At 39.6% G+C, this 16,663-nt stretch overlaps 1 protein-coding gene across 1 annotated transcript in view; it reads right to left on the bottom strand.

Moving 5' to 3' along the window:
- PRMT3 (protein arginine methyltransferase 3) overlaps window positions 1-16,420 on the bottom strand; it is a 40,838-nt gene extending 24,418 nt beyond the window's left edge. Inside the window, exons 1-9 of the mRNA XM_088534181.1 lie at window positions 16,319-16,420; window positions 15,575-15,657; window positions 14,659-14,708; window positions 13,494-13,596; window positions 11,710-11,863; window positions 9,645-9,786; window positions 7,530-7,595; window positions 3,250-3,371; window positions 1,140-1,239 (exon numbers count right to left, since the gene is read on the bottom strand). Of these exons, the coding sequence (XP_088390307.1) occupies window positions 1,140-1,239; window positions 3,250-3,371; window positions 7,530-7,595; window positions 9,645-9,786; window positions 11,710-11,863; window positions 13,494-13,596; window positions 14,659-14,708; window positions 15,575-15,657; window positions 16,319-16,407 (909 nt within the window). The 5' untranslated portion in view covers window positions 16,408-16,420. The remainder of the gene's footprint in view (window positions 1-1,139; window positions 1,240-3,249; window positions 3,372-7,529; window positions 7,596-9,644; window positions 9,787-11,709; window positions 11,864-13,493; window positions 13,597-14,658; window positions 14,709-15,574; window positions 15,658-16,318) is intronic.
- Window positions 16,421-16,663: the final 243 nt, after the last annotated feature.

Raw genomic sequence — 16,663 nt, 5'->3', positions numbered from 1 at the left:
ATATTTAAAAGTCCTAATTTAGTTGAATGTACATGGCTATATAATTAAGATATTTAAAGGTAAATTAGCACAGAAATGGGAAACAGGGAATGTTAAACACTTCATTCTTTACATGAGCTGCTTTTCAAAATCCTCTATTTCATCATGAGGGGCACAGATTTACAATGCATCTTAAGCTCTTAAAAGCTTTAAAGTCAGATCTTGGGCTCCTGAATAAGAAAGATGTTTTGGGGGACATAATCCTTGGTGCACACATTAGGCAACTGAGGAGAAAACTCTCTGTAAGAATTGCAGTTACATTTCAAAAGCCAAAAGCCTCTGCTCTCTGAAATCCCCAAGCACAATGCACTGCTTTGAAACAACCAGTGTCAATGACTGAAACCTGCTTTGAAACTGCTGAATTCAAGAGTAGATACCAAGCTCGTGCTTCAAATAAGATGCTTTAGACAACTGAGGCATAACATTAGTACACTTCTGAAATAGGTAATATAAAAATCATAGATGAAATGAAGCTAAAAAAGTAGTTCTATATTTGCCTGGCAACTTACTGGATACTAGGAATCCGTATCTAATGGGTCCCAGATTGTTGAACACCCCAAATTCACCAAAAAAAAAAAAAAAAAAAAAAAAACACACCACTTCAAATGAAAGTTTTCATTATTGATCTTAAATAAGAAAAAAAAAATCTTTAAGTTCAAACAGTGGGAACCAGTATGAAAACAAAGAGTTTTGAAGAGTTGTGCCCTCGTGGCCAAGGCCCACGGGCTCCTGGCCGCCTCAGGAGCGTTGCCAGCAGGGCGAGGGAAGGGATCCTGCCCCTCTGCTCGGCGCTGGGGAGGCCGCCCCAGAGCCTGTAGCTGCTCAGCCAAAAGTACCACCTTCCAGAGATAAAAAGCTGTTCCCAGAACAGCTTACCCGTACTTGAAACAACAGGAACAAGAGGGAACAGAAACTACACTGCAGTATCATCTACAGGACTGTCATCACATCTCCCGTGTTTTCAAAAATGCTTCTGCAAGCAGAACAAATTTCGGGTAGAAGTAGCAACACTTTAAGAATCATTTTTCAAATGAAATACAGCACTGCATTTTCTTTCCTCTGAAAGTAACTGTTTTGAAAAGAATATTCATATATCTTACCATCCATTCAGATATAATTACATCCACTTTTTCCAAAGGCAGATCTACTTCTTCAATTCTTCCTTTGACTAATGTAATGATATTTTCGAGTTTATTTAACCTGAAAGTCACAATTTAAACAAGTTAGTTTGTATTTCCATTTTACTGTCAGGAGAGATATATTAATGTTTACATTTGCACTCCTTCCCCAATGCTTCCTCTTTCAAAAACAATCTACGAAAAATCAAAAACAACGAAAAGACCCCCCTAATCTAGACAGCACTACAGTATTTCTTAGTTATATTTCAGAGGGAATATTCTCACATTTCCAAAAGCTGCGGCAGATGAACTGCCGGGGAAATGTGGCAGACAGCAGATCTGTACCTCTCTGATGCGCTGTGCATGCAAATGTGTAGACAGTAGAACGTGAAGGTAGAAGGCAATTTAAAATGACTCTCCTCCTCTTTAGAGTTGCTAGTTCCCAGTTCTCCTCCTCTGACCCTTGTAGAGCAAGTCTATAGTGATTAGAGTCTACTCATCACACTAGGATAGCAATGGAAATTAGCTTCCTTACAAAGATGTTTTGCACGATTTGTTTTTTTATTAAACAAAACCAGCTGCAAAGTCACAGAGAACAAACGTTCCCCTTAGATCAATATTACAGTTATTCCATAATAAAGGCATCTTCCCTGTTGTGCACCTAGCCAAAGTCATCTGCAATGCCTGGTAACCGCAGCAATCCCGTATAACCTCTTATGCAGTATGAGCATATCTGCATGAGGAGGAAGACGCTATGATGCGATTATGGTTTTGGAAATAAAAACTACATGACAACAAAACCGCTGAATACTCGAGTCCTTGAAACCATTCTCCCTCGATAAACCACATCAATCTTTTTTGCACGTACCATTATCACAATAGCTGTTGTGAGAGAGGGCAGAGGAAGCATTCCCAAAGAAATCTCTCTCTCCATTGAAGCTCTGATCGCTATCCCCTCTCTCCCAGCCTGATATCTTACTCTCCCAACCTGCCTGACTCGCAGTGCAGACCAGTCACCCCATTAAACATGCAATCTCAGAGACAACAGCAGAAAGATCAGAATGAGGGGAGGGGATGGAAAGGGTCAAAGGGCCACCTGAACATGTGGGCTACTGGAAAGATCAATTAAATATTCCCTACACACAACAGTCCTCTGTTAAAGCAGGAACAATTCAGCACTAGCATATTTAGCGCTGTGCAGAGGAGCCTTTTTACTACGAGGAGTACATGGTGTGCAGCATGGGAGTTCGGAATTCTCCTGGAAATGACTTTTCTCAATGACTCTGCGGAATGTGTGTTCATGCTTGTGCATGTGTGCGCGTGCATATTCACATGCTTACATTTTTTTTTAATGCACAAAAACACTACTGTGCAATGGCAATCACTTTCCAACTAGCATGCAAATTGACAGTATGTTTCTTTCTCTATTAAAGAAACAAAATACAGGCGTAAGCAAAGAGAGAATCCCTTAAACAGAACAGTGTTCAGAAACTAGACTAGGAAATGGTTTTCTAGAAGTTAATACCATGTAATTATAAAACCTGTCAGTCAGCAAAGCTACATTTAAAAATGAATATAAGAATGAAAAATACCTTAAAATACACAATTCTAACACGGAGACCTACAAAAAATCTAGAAAACTGAGTAACTTTCACTGGATTCATCTTAATAAGAACTTGAAGTTTCAGTCACCTCTTCTAGGAATAAGTCTGCATTGTGAATTGGTTGCCTCAAAATTTACAACCTTTATTTCCACTTCTAAATTCTACCAGTAGGAACATGTCTAAGGCTAAGAACAGAAAGGCCCTGGGAGCAGCCACTTGGAGCTGCTGCAGCACGGCTCCGTCAGCTGGCACACAGGAATCAGAAGGAAGGACAAGGAAACATTTTGTCTTAATTAGAGCCCTGTTTAAATCGCCTCCCTCAGTACAGCATCCAACACGACTGCTCAACAAGACCTGTGTTAGGGAATGTATCGTTTCACACAGCACCAGCAAAAAGAAGTGTCAGCTGATCACTAACTAGCATTATTAAAAAACCCAACTATTTAAAGCAATATTCATTTAGTATGATATTTTCTGAGCTTTCCCACCTAATGATGTCCATTGCCTGGTACACGATTTCAGACTGGTCAACTCCGATCACTTGCTTTGCACCTGCTTTTGCAGCAAACATGGAGAGTATTCCAGTTCCACAGCCAACATCCAAAACCACCTGAAAAGAGTAACACAGATTTATTTCTACTGCTGTTTATTTCCCTAAGGTTTTTCTACATACCTTTTCATACAGAGATATACCCTATTCTAACAGAAGAAACAAAAGGTAGCAGCAAAACTTACCATTATGTCCAAAGCTATTCACAAGTCAAACTATATATAACTCCAAATACTTTATTGCCTTTTACAGATAAAAAAAATGAAGCAGACTAGCTCTAGCTGCACATGAACTTACTCACATGCAGAAGAAAAAAGCATTTATTTGGGCAACTACTAAAAAGTTATATGTATAAGAAAGATCACAAGTCAGAGATCAGAAAAAAAACTCATAGTACCAGTGAATCACTCAAGCTAACAATTAAATACAAACTATTATGTGGGAGTAATTGTAAGCGAACAGGGCTGAGGAACATTTCTTCCTATTTACTGCTCATGAATAAAATCTACACATTTTCATTTTATGTTCTTTGTAAAGAATTCAGGAACCCTCTGTTAGAAATGGCCACAGTGCCCCAGAACAGCCATGGATCCGATGATTGCATCTCAAAGTAGTGGCCTGGAGAGCTTTAACACTTGAAAATAGGAAGCTGTTTGCTTTCTTGGCCACAAGAACACATGGTTGGCTCCTGTCCAATTTGTCCATCGCAGACCTTGGCTCCTTGTCTGCAGAGCTGCTTCCCAGACAGTTGGCCACAGTCCTGTATCAGCACACAAGGTTTCCCCTCCCTAGGTGCAGGACTTTGCATTTCCCTTTGCTGAACTGCCTAGATTTCCTGCCTGCCTGTTTCTCCAGCCTGTCAAGGCCCCTGTGAATGGCAGATCCCTGTAGAATCAAACCCACAAACCACTGACAGTTAGAACCAAACTTGACAAAACATTCCCAGGCAATAATGTACCCAGCTGATAAAACTCCCCAGCCTATGAGTTATTTAGCAGTCCTGCTTTGGCACAACAGGAACTTGCAGATGCACTTCACTTTTAAATTTCCTCTGACACACAGCATCAGTCTAAGTACCTGAATGCTCTGCACATTAGGCATGCTTACCTGCAGCCCAAACATTCTGATCATGGATACAGCACAAGAACACTCAAGCCAGCCTAAAAGCAGCAGCACAATGCTGGCTTGTATTGTGCTGGAGAAGCCACCGGTACAAAGCAGCAAGTTGACTGCGTTCATAGAGTACTTTACAATCTGGAATCAGGCTTTAAAAAGTAACATGTTCTTTCTGCACATTGCAAGAAGGCATAAACATGAGAAGTTCCAGACACGGAGCTACTTGTTCCACTTGAACACTTCACAGCTACACTGCAGGAGTCAATTCTTTGACCCTTTTGCACTGAGATTTCAGTGTGTAGCAGCAGTTCCCAGGCTGGAGGCAGGAATAGAAAATAAAAGCCAGGGCTCTTGCAGCTGCTGAAATCTCGTGCCCCCTCGGCATCATCTGTTCTAACACCCTACCCATGATAGTTAACAGAACTGCTGAGCCATGAAAGCTGGAAGTCAGAGCCAAAAATAAACCTCTGCAAAAGAACGGTCTTGATGTACAGTCGCACAAAGCAGAGCAATCACCACAAATGAGAAAAAAATTAAAACAGGCACCACTTTGGACAGCTGCCCCAGTCACTTAAAAACCCAGATGGAACTCATCTAACCTGAGCCAGGAGACACCGGTGGCCAGAAAGGCAGGAGAGGAAAATCACACGAGCTGGCACACCTCTGAGAAAGGGAGAGCCAAGCAGAAGGACTCCCAGCTAACCAGGCACAGAGCTCTGCAGCTCACACACTCTGCGCAGCCGGGCTGCCGAGCTGGCTGCACCACGGGACGCGGCAGCACCGCAAGGCCACACTCGCACGCTGCTTTCAGCAACTGCGTAAAGCACGAGATGGGCAATTCAGCCAAATCAGTCTAGTCCATACACGAGCTTTTAATACGGAAAAAATATTTTCCCCTCAACATGGCATTGATGCCTACCTCAGGCTTCTATATTACAAAAACACTCAGACAGCGACATTGTTTTCCTAACCAATTATTCTTTCCAGTCAAAATAGATAAATACATTTTTAAAAATCTGAACTTTTTTTTTGCTATGTTTTTTTTTCCTGAGCAAGATCACTTTAGCCTTTTTTGCTAAGTAATCTAAATTGTCATATTTGCCATCCTAAGTACATTTGAGTGGTTCGTAACAAAAGCAGCAAGCAGAATTTATTCCAGTTTTTAATCATATATTTTGAAAGCTGAGAGCTAAAGAAAAAAAAGTTAGTTGGTCCTGCATAAAATATATAGAACAAACATCTAATACTCTGTTGTCATCCATTTTGCACAACTGGAGTTCTCTGGGTAAATTTTCATTAAACGCTAGTAAGATCTACCAACCTCTTTCAAATATCCCTCTAAAATAACAGCTGTGAATAGGTTGGGAAACACCAACAAGAAAAAAACCACTGTGTATTTTGTAAGGAGAAATACAATACAGGCTTCTAGGAACTCCCATATGAAACACTGCAGGAATCTAGGAAACATAATATTTGAATGTAGGGTAACTGACAGAGCAGGGGCCAGTGATCATCAGCCAAAGGCCTTATTAAGTCCAGGGTTTGGGTATTGACTTCACATGTCAGCCCACCAATCCTGGAGCACCTGCAACATGGTGACAATCCTGGATTTAAGTGAATTCCCTCTGCTTCATCAGCAGTTCCTCATGCCTAGTTTTGCAGTCTTCAACAGGTCACTTTTATTAACCTGTTATCCCATATATTCCCACATTTGAATACTCTTCTTCCATTTTTTCAACTTCAAAGTTTCACTTATGAATAAGGTTGGCAAAGCCTTATGTTACACATAAGTAAAATATCTTAAGCAAAACACCTGAATAGCTGGGGCTTAGAGCAGGTCACCTGCACTTTGTTTTGAATGTCTATCAAAATGTTCACATAATAGAGGAGAAATAATCAACACTCAGAAAATTACCATTCCATTCCATAGTACATTCCAAGTTAAGCCTTGTCCTGGGAAAACCTCTAGCTATAGGTTTAGGGGCATCTCAAACTATCTTGCTGTCAAGATAGTTTTCTGCATTTCTCATTGCTGCCTCCTATGCAGTTTGGTGCACAACCAGCTCAGCTGTGACATCATTCACGTTTTTCCATGGCTGGCAGCATAATGTTTCTGAAATGCTTTGGCTGGTTCTCTCATTAGAACCAGAAGTTTGGCAATCCTTAACAGAAATACACTTGTGACAAGGACAGAAGTAAAAGCTAAGAAAATTCCCTTCCTGATACCTTTTTAGTTGCCAGGAAATCAAAAAACCCACAAAAATCAAAAGAAACAGAGCTATCTACCATGAAATGAAGTATAAACCTCCTACTGCAAAGGCCTAAGAGAATGAGTAGCTCAGAAACTACCAAATTGGTGTATATGTATTACTTTCAAAACTGTCATAAGTCTTGAATTAAAAAGACTTCAGGTCATTAAGGGAAAAAGAAAGAAAAGCCTACAACCCAGAGTGATTTATTTCTGTAAAACATGAAATGCTGTTTTCCCATTAAAATGATCTACACAAAGCTGAAAAACAGTAAGCAGCCAGCAGCGGAAAGCTACGAAAAAGAAAACACAGAACAGAAGGCTTCAGAGTGCATCTCAGAACACAGCAAATTCATTAGAAACAGCCAAGAGAAATACAGAAGAGGAGAATCCTGTCTGGGTATGGGTCATAGCCACATCGATATCATGAACAAAGACAGCACTCATCTCTCCCCATGGTACATGGAATAGTAGCTCCTGATTTCACATCATTTGAGATAGATCACAGGAAAGTCTCTCTGAAATACGTTCTGCTTAAAATACTGGACAAGAAAGGCTTGGCTTAACCATGCCACCATAATTAATGACCACCCCAACATGGCACAAAGAATAATGACAGCATTGATCAGCACTTCTGTTATCAGCACTTCGCACCCTCCAGCAGTGGAACAGCACTCTACCACCTCATAAAGCCAGGGGATGTTAAATCAAATCTTGTCAGTGTGATAGTCCACTCCCAAAACCACAGAGCAGCCAGCCTCAAGGATTTTTATCACTTGAGAAAAAAGAAAAAAGGGGAAAAAAAAAAAAAAAACCTGCAGAAATGACTAGATATTTTGACCTCTTTAACCTACCTTGTCCTTGAAGAGATGTGGGTTTTGGTATATGAAGTCACGATAGCTTTCTGTACGCACTTTATCCTATGAATTAAAGAATAAAAACAAAGCTCACTTTGCTTATTTATCTACACAATCAAGTTCAAAAAAGATGAAAACCTGCTTTTAACTTGACCCAAGTAGATATTTTCTGGCTACTGTACTTAGAAGGATTCTGCAACTCTGACATATTCTACACTTTCAGTCTTTTAGAATTTCTCATCTATGTGTATAAAGCCAGTTAAGCCTCTGAAGGAAAGAAAAAAAATTACCTTAACACCATTATAACCTGCAGCAGTTCATTTTGGATGTTTCAAAGCATTTAAATCTCTCAGGAATAGCAGCAAAGTGCCAACACTACATCAGCTACATAAAACAGCCTTCTATATCATGGCAACAACTTGAGTCACGAGTTTGCAACATCTTTTTGATCATTTTAATACATATTAATTGCCTGACACAGAGCTTCCTTCAAAACAGCTATGGATCACAAAAACCTGCTCTATTTCTGCATAAACTACAACATCACAAACAAGCTAGTAGTTGAAGCTGTATAGCCCATCCTATGAAGCCAAACTAAAAGAAAAAAAAAAAAAAAAGCGTGTGACAAATCATTTGTTGTATCTTAGGAAATGAAAGCTAGCAGCATATCTCAATCCACCAGCACAGTAATAAACTGGTCCTCTTAATACATATCAGCAGGTACATAAATTGACAGCCAACTATAGCTTTTGGAATCCCTGCTGCACATCAAGTGTTAGATACTCCTACCTCGTAAAGGTCATCTACAAGTAGTTCTGAAGTATAAAAACCAAGAGCATATATTTAACTTAGCATAATGCGGCAGGTAAGAAGTTACAAAAACAGTAAGTATTAAAAAAAATACTTATTTTAGTGAGGGAGAGCAAAGTCTATCTCACCAGAAAGAAAAAGGGAGAAAGAAATCAAAAATTGAGAACAAAAGACATGTTCATACAAATTATGGAAAGAAATCAAGTTATTTTGCAGCTTTAAAATCCTAAAATCAAAATTAGATTTGGGGGGGATTATCTCCCCATAAGCTGTAATAAAAAGGTATAAGTGATTTTAGAAAATTGTACTGCAGAAGTATGCATAATAAGTGTGACCCAAGATGTCCTGAATCATTTAAAGTTATACAGGTTTACTATAACGATATGTTCAGAGCAACTATTTTTAGCACTTCACCTCTGCTGCAGCACATAATAGAATTTGCTGAAGCTACCAAAACACCCCAGAAGGTTCAGCATCAATCGAGAAGGCAGTGAGCTGGAAAGCCTTCAACCTTACACCCTGCCCACTCTGATCGCCTTGGCGCTGCCCCAGCTTAATCAATAAAATTCCAACTGCTGCCTCTACTCTATGCACTGCTGCTCAAGCCAGCCCTCAGTCATTCACTTGAGGTCTCGCTATTCATCAATACCCTTCCCTCACCATTTCCATACAAAGCTTTTCCTTTGGTTTTAGGAGAAAAATGTAAGGAAATTTATGAAGATGATATTCAAGAAGCCCTCAGAGAGAAGCAGTGAAACACTAACCATTTAGTCTACAATTTTCTCCCCACATTTGAAAATTGTAGCAACAGAAACTGTAAGTTTCTGCCAGTAACATGCATAAGAAAAAAAGGGGGGGGGGTTGAAACAAGACAGTGTCAGAAACAGATTCAAAATCCAGATGGCAGGTCTTCTTTTGTAAAGCTTTCCATGCAGCAAATCATTATATTTATATAAAAACAGGTCTCATTAAAAATGAACACCTAACACAGCTAAAAATGCAATGTACACACGATAAAACTGGTGTTTTCCTATGTTTCCTTCAAGAATATCTGTAGAGTACATGATTAAGTGTTCCTAATGTTTCGCGTACAGTGAACAACTTATATTTTACAGGAAGTATTAGGAACAAAGGAAATAGAATCTGGAAAAAAAATCAGCCCATCTCCTAGGATAAAAACTACTAAGTACAGAAAGGGTTAAAAATGCAGCTGCTCTGCAGTATATTCATGGGCACGCAGCCCACTTTGTTCCATCTTTACTGCTTAGCCCAAGTAAGTTGGGGTTGAGCTCACTTTCTAACCTTCAGCATCTCTTCGTGTATCCCATAATGCCCATAGGAGCTGAAGTAAACACCATCCTCATCCTCGTGAAGGTCTGCCACGGCGCTGGCTGATGAGCCGCTTCTGACATCTGCATTCACCACAAAATCCCGAGCAAATTGCCTGTAATCAATTTGAAACACACCCTCGAGACACATTCATGGCACCAGGAAGAGGAAGAGGCAGGAGGGTAAGGGGTGGGAAGAGGCTTGAAAAGATAAGGAATTCCCACTGCAGCGGGGGCTTTTACGGTAACGGAGCTGGCCTAGGCGATAAACGTGCTGAATCTCCCTCTGCTGGTTTCCAGAGCGGCTGCAGGATGATTCCCTCGCAATGAGTCTCTCTGTGTTACTCACCACACACATTTCTTTCTTATTTTAAGCACTAAATACCACTAGCAAAGCATTCATGGTATTTATGTGCCACCCAGTTACTCAATTCAGACTTCGTTCTGCTTGTTAAATTGGTCCCTTTCAAACTTTCTTTTATAAAAGCCATACTACAGTGATCAAAATTTACAATGGCCAAACAGAACAGGAGGAAATGGCCACAACTTGTGTCAGGGAGGTTCAGGTTAGGCATCAGGAAAAATTTTCACAAGGAAAGAGTGGTGAAGACTTGGAATGGGCTGCCCAGGGTAGTGATGGTGCCACTATCTGCGGCAGCGTTCAAGAACCACGCAGACAAGGCCCTTAGGGACACGGTTTAGCAGGGCGGCCATGGCCTTACAGTTGGACTTGATCCTCTTGAAGGTCTTTTCCAACCACAACGATTCTATACCCAAGTCTGCCATGCAGATATGGAGATATGAACTGAACTCATTTGGATAGGAGAGAGAAGGTGGTGAGAGTATCACCATGAGTGGCAGCCTGTAGGCTACCTCTATGCAACTATTTCCTCTGCCCCTAATTTCGGGCTGTTCCATCAGATCTACATCTACCTGCTTTTGTTGCCAGCCCACCTCTGCTGGAGTTAGAAGCCTGTGCTGATAAAGAATAATTAAAGATTCCCTTTCACAACAACTTGACAATTTGGAAAATTAATCCTCAAAGACATAAGAAACCTTGAGACCTGAGAAAAAATTGCAGCCAATGGCTTGAAAATACATATATTTTTTAAATGCTATGGGTGCAAGAGTACAACAAGCAACATAAAACAAACCAATAAAACAGTAATAAAAACAAAACAAAAACAACACAGGTTTTCCAATAGAGCAGCAAAATTCTCCCATTCTTATCACTTGATGCTAATGAATTAATGCAGAAGGTAGACAGTTATATAACAACAGTACTATATGCTGTAAAGTTAGGCAAGTTGGACAAAACTGTCCATTCTTGACATTCATAACTGCTCATAGCTGTCAGAATTTGCACAAATATATGATTTTGGAGTTTGGGATACCTACTTAATAACAAGTAGGCACGCTCAAGACATACAATGGACTCACCAATTTACAAAACGAGCTTTTGCAGCTTTATCTTCCAACAAAAGAACACAACTCATTTTTCCAAGTTTATTAAATACAAATTTTCAGTGTCTGATTGCTGGGGCTATAATCACGAAATAACATGTTTTGAAAGGATTCTATATTGTGTGATTCTCCAAAAATTTAAATCTCCCCTTTTATCTATGTACATCATTAATAATCCTTAATAATAATAATAATAATAATGTTCCTGCTTTAATGTTCCATTAATAATAATGTTCCTGCTTTTAATACACTGAAGAACCTATGCTTAAAACCAGAAGTAACAACAAATAGAAAGACAACTCATTAATTTTGTTGAGGGTTTCTCCAAGCTGAAATTGGAATCTGCTACTAGCAACAAACTGAAATTTAGGACCATATTAAGCTTTCCTAAGCATAGTTTTGTAGGTTTATAAAAAAAAAATCTACAAGACAGAAATTAAAGTGACAGCCTCAACACAGGACAAGGGTTTTATTTAGTCAAATTCTACCACTTGTTTGAATTTCTACATGGTCTTTAGACACGAACATTTCATCTCCTCTAAAATCTTTCAACTGAAATAGCTTCTAGCACTTACTTCATTTTCTGAAGGTCATCCTGGGCTCTAACCAAGGCTTCTTCTGCAAGTTTTGCTCTGTGTTCCGCATGTCGTAGCTGTTCAAGGAGCACTGTGATATCGTTTAACCCATTAGAACGCAAAACATTTGCAGGTTCACAGAGATCATCTATATCTGATGAAATGGAACAAAAATACCTGCCAGTTAATAGTGATGCTCCACAGCAGCTCATATATAACATTGCCATTTTTCTGCTTTTGTCTTCAGACATTTTGCAGCGTAGCCTGCTTTAGAACAAACTACTGAATTTGAAAGAACTAATTGCAGAGTACAACATTGCTCGGTAAAACCAAGTATTCTGGATGTGAGTTCAAAGTTAACAGCTGAATAAACCCAGAGACTAGTTTTAATAAGCTTTGCCCCAATTGATGATTAAAATACTAGGGTGAGTTTAAGCTAAATATGATACTATGTTCTACTTCTCCAGTTACCCTGTACCAAGATTGAAAAGGATGTTTATTGTAAAATGCAAGGAGGAAAAAAAAAAAGTCAAGCTTTCTTAGTAATTTCATGTTAACTCTTGGTTTTCAAACCAACTTCCTGGACTATTACAAAGCTTCTGAACACAAAAAACACGAAAGATTTCATCATAGTTCCATTCTACTTGAGCTAACACCTTTAATCAGCAAAATCCAGACTCAACACTGAGTCTAGTTCATCTCTTGCTAAATTTGGCTAGCGATTTCAACAGAAACCAGTGGACTAGAAAATAGCATTAGTGTGCTTTTGGATCAAGTAAGAAGTTGCTTTGGGCATGCCAGGCAAAAGGATTCACTTAAATGGAAGACAACTTCGCCCACTGCACAGAAACAAAGTACTAAAGCTTACAATATGATCTTGAGAGCATCTACAAATCCTGGCAATTTCCAATGCAACCGAAAGCAGCGAGCACCTAAGATTATGTCTCTGCATTTCTAGCGTGTATTGCTTGTCTAAGCTGTAAATGGACAATGAAATATGAAATCCCTGCAGTAAACAAACAGCAATATCTGTCTGCTTTACCATGCAGCAAGACCAAACCGCATTCCCAGCTGCACCAAGAAGAAACCTCCACTCCTAAATGGCTACTGTTTTACATGAAAGGGGTGTGTGTGGAATGCACAAACAAGTGCCAAATCATAAGAAAGTGGAAGGATCATGGGCAGCAAAAACAAGTACAAAAGTCGTATTATACTCTCTCAGGACTTCAAACTCTTCTGAGGAATTATCACAAAAGAAAATGTCAAGTTGTTTATGCAGATAATTAGAATCACCCAAAAAAAAAACAGTTTTCAGTGCTACTGAAGTGGAATGTTATACTTGGCTGGTCCAAAAGACAACCTGCCTAAAAGATGAAGACACTTTCAACAAGACAAATTATTTACTACTGCCTCTTGAATGCCTCTGACTTTTGATACCTAATTGTAGATTACTAAAAGTTTAAGCTAAAATCTTCCAACTGATTTTGGATAAAGTCCCTCTTTGACCTGCTTAACTTAATTATGAACATCCCATTTATATTAAGCAAACACAAATAATAACACAGGACTCCAGAAATATCAGTCATTAAAAGCTACCATGTCATTTTCTGGCAAAATTTTCAAAAAGTGCCTTGAAAGTGACTTAATATCATTACTTCGGTAACTAACAGCATTAAATATGTATCTAACATTATTAGTTATAATGCATCACTATTTATCACGTATAACATGAAATCTGCTGACACCCATACCACAATACAGTCATATGGCAGTATTCATTTTACCAAACTGAAGTAGGAGATCATCTTCCAGCTCAGGTTTTAAGTATTCCTCTCCTTCCCAGGGGAGTGGGCTGCTGAGCGAATTCAAATATGCCACAGTTGGTTTCTAGATGTAGCAAAAAAACAAAAAGTGAATAAAATCTGACATCTGAGAAGCTAAAGACCAAGAAGCTCAGGTCAGGCAGAGCAGACTCTTAGAAAGTAAAGCCCACCTTCCTATCGGGAACCAAGGTTGCTCAGGTGTGTGACTACAGCAGGCCCGTAGATCATGACAGAAACAATAAGGCCAAGATCCAAACTGTGCAAACTTCTCAAACAACAGTGCTTTAGGCAGAAACTTGGAAAGTCCGGACTTCCCTGAGTCCTCCCAGTTAATACTTTTTAGGGAGAGAAGTCATATTCTGGACCTTCTTTTTTCTCCCCCCCCGCCTTTTTTTTTTTTTTTTTTTTTTTTGAAGTTATGCCTTAAACAATTATTTGAAAGTTTAAGTATGGGAAATAGCGTACATACACTTAATAGTGTAAGATGCTATTCAGTCTAAATCTAAACATTTAAGGAACAATAAATTTCAAAGCTGCAGTATACGCAAGGTGCACTCGGGTCTAACTAACTTTAGGTTCCCACTTGCTCTCCTGATTCTTGAAGATAAATTTTAGGTTCATCAAAGGACCGCGTGTCATCTAAAGGTCCAAGTGTCATCCCTTCCACCAAGATTATAGGATTCTGTCCTGCCTAGACCCCCAGGGAAGGAAGACTCTTCTGTACCAGGACACGTACAAGAGCTATGAAGCTTCAGCTGCCATGAAGCAAATCCAGTGCTGGAACCAGATGGGCAAGTCACAGGTCACAGATGAGTTAACAAAACAACATGACATTACCTAGTGTGGGCTTTTTCTAAGCCTGAAAATTGCTCTTTTGAAATCAAGAAAACCTCCAGTAATTGAATACATTTAAAACAATTTCACAGCTAAAATACTAACCAAACAACTACTTTAATAGTTATAAACCAAACAACTACTTTAAACAAGTTTCCTTGATTTCTTAAATGTAGAAGTATAATACAGAATTTCATGCAGTTACATAGGAAAAAAAAAAGGTAATTTTAAAGCAGGGCATTTTGATTTCTCATTCTGCAAATGCAGACCATGGAATATGTGGCATACCTACCTTCAGTCTAATAAAGTTTATTAGTTTAATGTATCCATAAAAGTCGAGTCCTGGAAAGAAATGAAAAAAAAAAAAAAAAAAAAAAAAAAAGCAGCTTATGTCACAGGAAACCACATGTTTTACATGGCATTTTTCTGGCTTTTCTCTCTTTAGCTCTAAACACGAAATTTTCAGTTAGTAGGAATATACTTGTCACAAATTAATAATTGAACACATGCAAACTTGGCAGCCATCTCCTTTATTCAGCAAACAACTCTACATCAAGACAGCCACATGCATCTACTATAGTGCAACCTTAATCACTGCTCTCCTGTTGCGCATCTTCATTTATATTTTCAGCTTTCTACTTAAGTAGAATCAATTTACTTTTTCAAATATGCACTTTCCTCAAGAACAGCAACGAGCACTCCACCATGCAGCTACCACATACCTTTAAAATATTTTCCATTGGATTTTAGACTGGAAACAGACCAACTTTACAAACATATAGACTTTTTTTTTCCCCTAAACCCTCTGTGTGCTTCCCATCCTCTCATCTCTCTCTCCTTTTTACTGCACACTTCTGAAGTAGTATTTCTTCTATTCCAATTTTGTTCTCCTACCTCCCAGTTTTCCTCTATGGCCTGTATGTTTGACTGGCTCAGGTAAATCTAAGAGAAGGCAGGGACTCAGCACAAGCCAGCAGAGACCACTCCTATCAATAGTGGAGATTGTTTGCCATTGCTTGTGTATTTTATACTCTGATAAAAAAAAAAAAGATAAGCATTTTTCCATAATAACTTGCCATTTCAATCTTTGACTTCTCAGCCACAACAACTAGAAAAACTGTTAAAAAAACCTCTCCTTCATAATTTATTTAAAAAAGATGCCAATACACATGTGAAAAAGACCCCAGAAAATCACAGAAGGAATTTACCATTCTTCCTGATCACATCACCAACTTCAAACTGATGTTCTATTTTGCAATGGCAGAATACATCTTCAGCAGAACTAAGCCACCTGTAAATAATTATTCAATAAACAGCATTAATATGGCAGCATTTAGAATTTGTAACTTTCCTGTAAGTTTTATTATACTCTGCTCTGACTTGCTGGCAAGGAGTTCACAGTACTTTTATTTATTTATTTATGAAAAAGAATGAGCAGGTGTCTATCTATTCATACAACCCCCTCCTCCCCCAAAGAAAAAATGACCAAACATGATAAAGAAACACATTAATTTTGTTTAACAGTATTGAGGTCCTCTTAACTCTCCCAGAATACTTCACAGTAAAGGCTACACCCCAGATATAAAAACTGCACACACAAATTTGTTTACCAGCATTGAAGTAAATCTTCTCTGCTACTTATTGACTATAAGAAAAAACAACAGACATCAAGAGATAAGCTGCTATATTGTTTCAGGATGCAGAAGGGGAAATTCCTTTTTCTTCTTAACATTTCTCCCTCCTTTAATTTAGATTCAACAGACTTTGGAGCACCTAAAGTGCTCAGAATCTTTAGAGCTTTGACCCTGAAGACTACAAAAGAGGACAGAGCTTCAAGATAGCCACAGATGTCTTTTCTACCTCGCTTAGCCTTTACAGGTCGAACTCGAGCATTTATACGGACTATATTTTGGGGGCTGAGAGTCCCTCAGGGCTCCCGTCGCCGTTCTCACCGGTCGCAGAAGAGGCAGCGAGCCTGCGGGCGCTCTGCGGAGCCCTCCTCCTCCTCCCAGGCCTCCTCGCCGTCGGACAGCTCAGGCATCTCCTCGTCCTCGTCTTCCTCCTCCGCAGGCGGCCGCCTGGTCCCTGCCAAGCCCAGGAGGCGAACGTTAGCGACGGAAAAGACGCGGGGGGAAGCGCCCAGGTACCCTCGGGAGCCGGGCAAAGACCGCTGCTGACAGGGGCGTGGAGGGAGTGGGTCGGACACGGACCGTTAACGACAGAAGAGGCGGGAGGAAGCGCCCAGGTCCCCGCAGGACCCGCGCGGCGACCGTTGGTGACGTCACGCGGGCACCCAC

This window comes from Tinamus guttatus, unplaced genomic scaffold, assembly GCF_059628265.1.
Source record: "Tinamus guttatus ecotype Peru unplaced genomic scaffold, ASM5962826v1 Tinamus_guttatus_pri_ptg000546l, whole genome shotgun sequence".
NCBI classification, from domain to species: domain Eukaryota; kingdom Metazoa; phylum Chordata; class Aves; order Tinamiformes; family Tinamidae; genus Tinamus; species Tinamus guttatus.
Note: the sequence above shows the minus strand (reverse complement) of the source record. Positions and strands in the feature narration are given on the sequence as shown.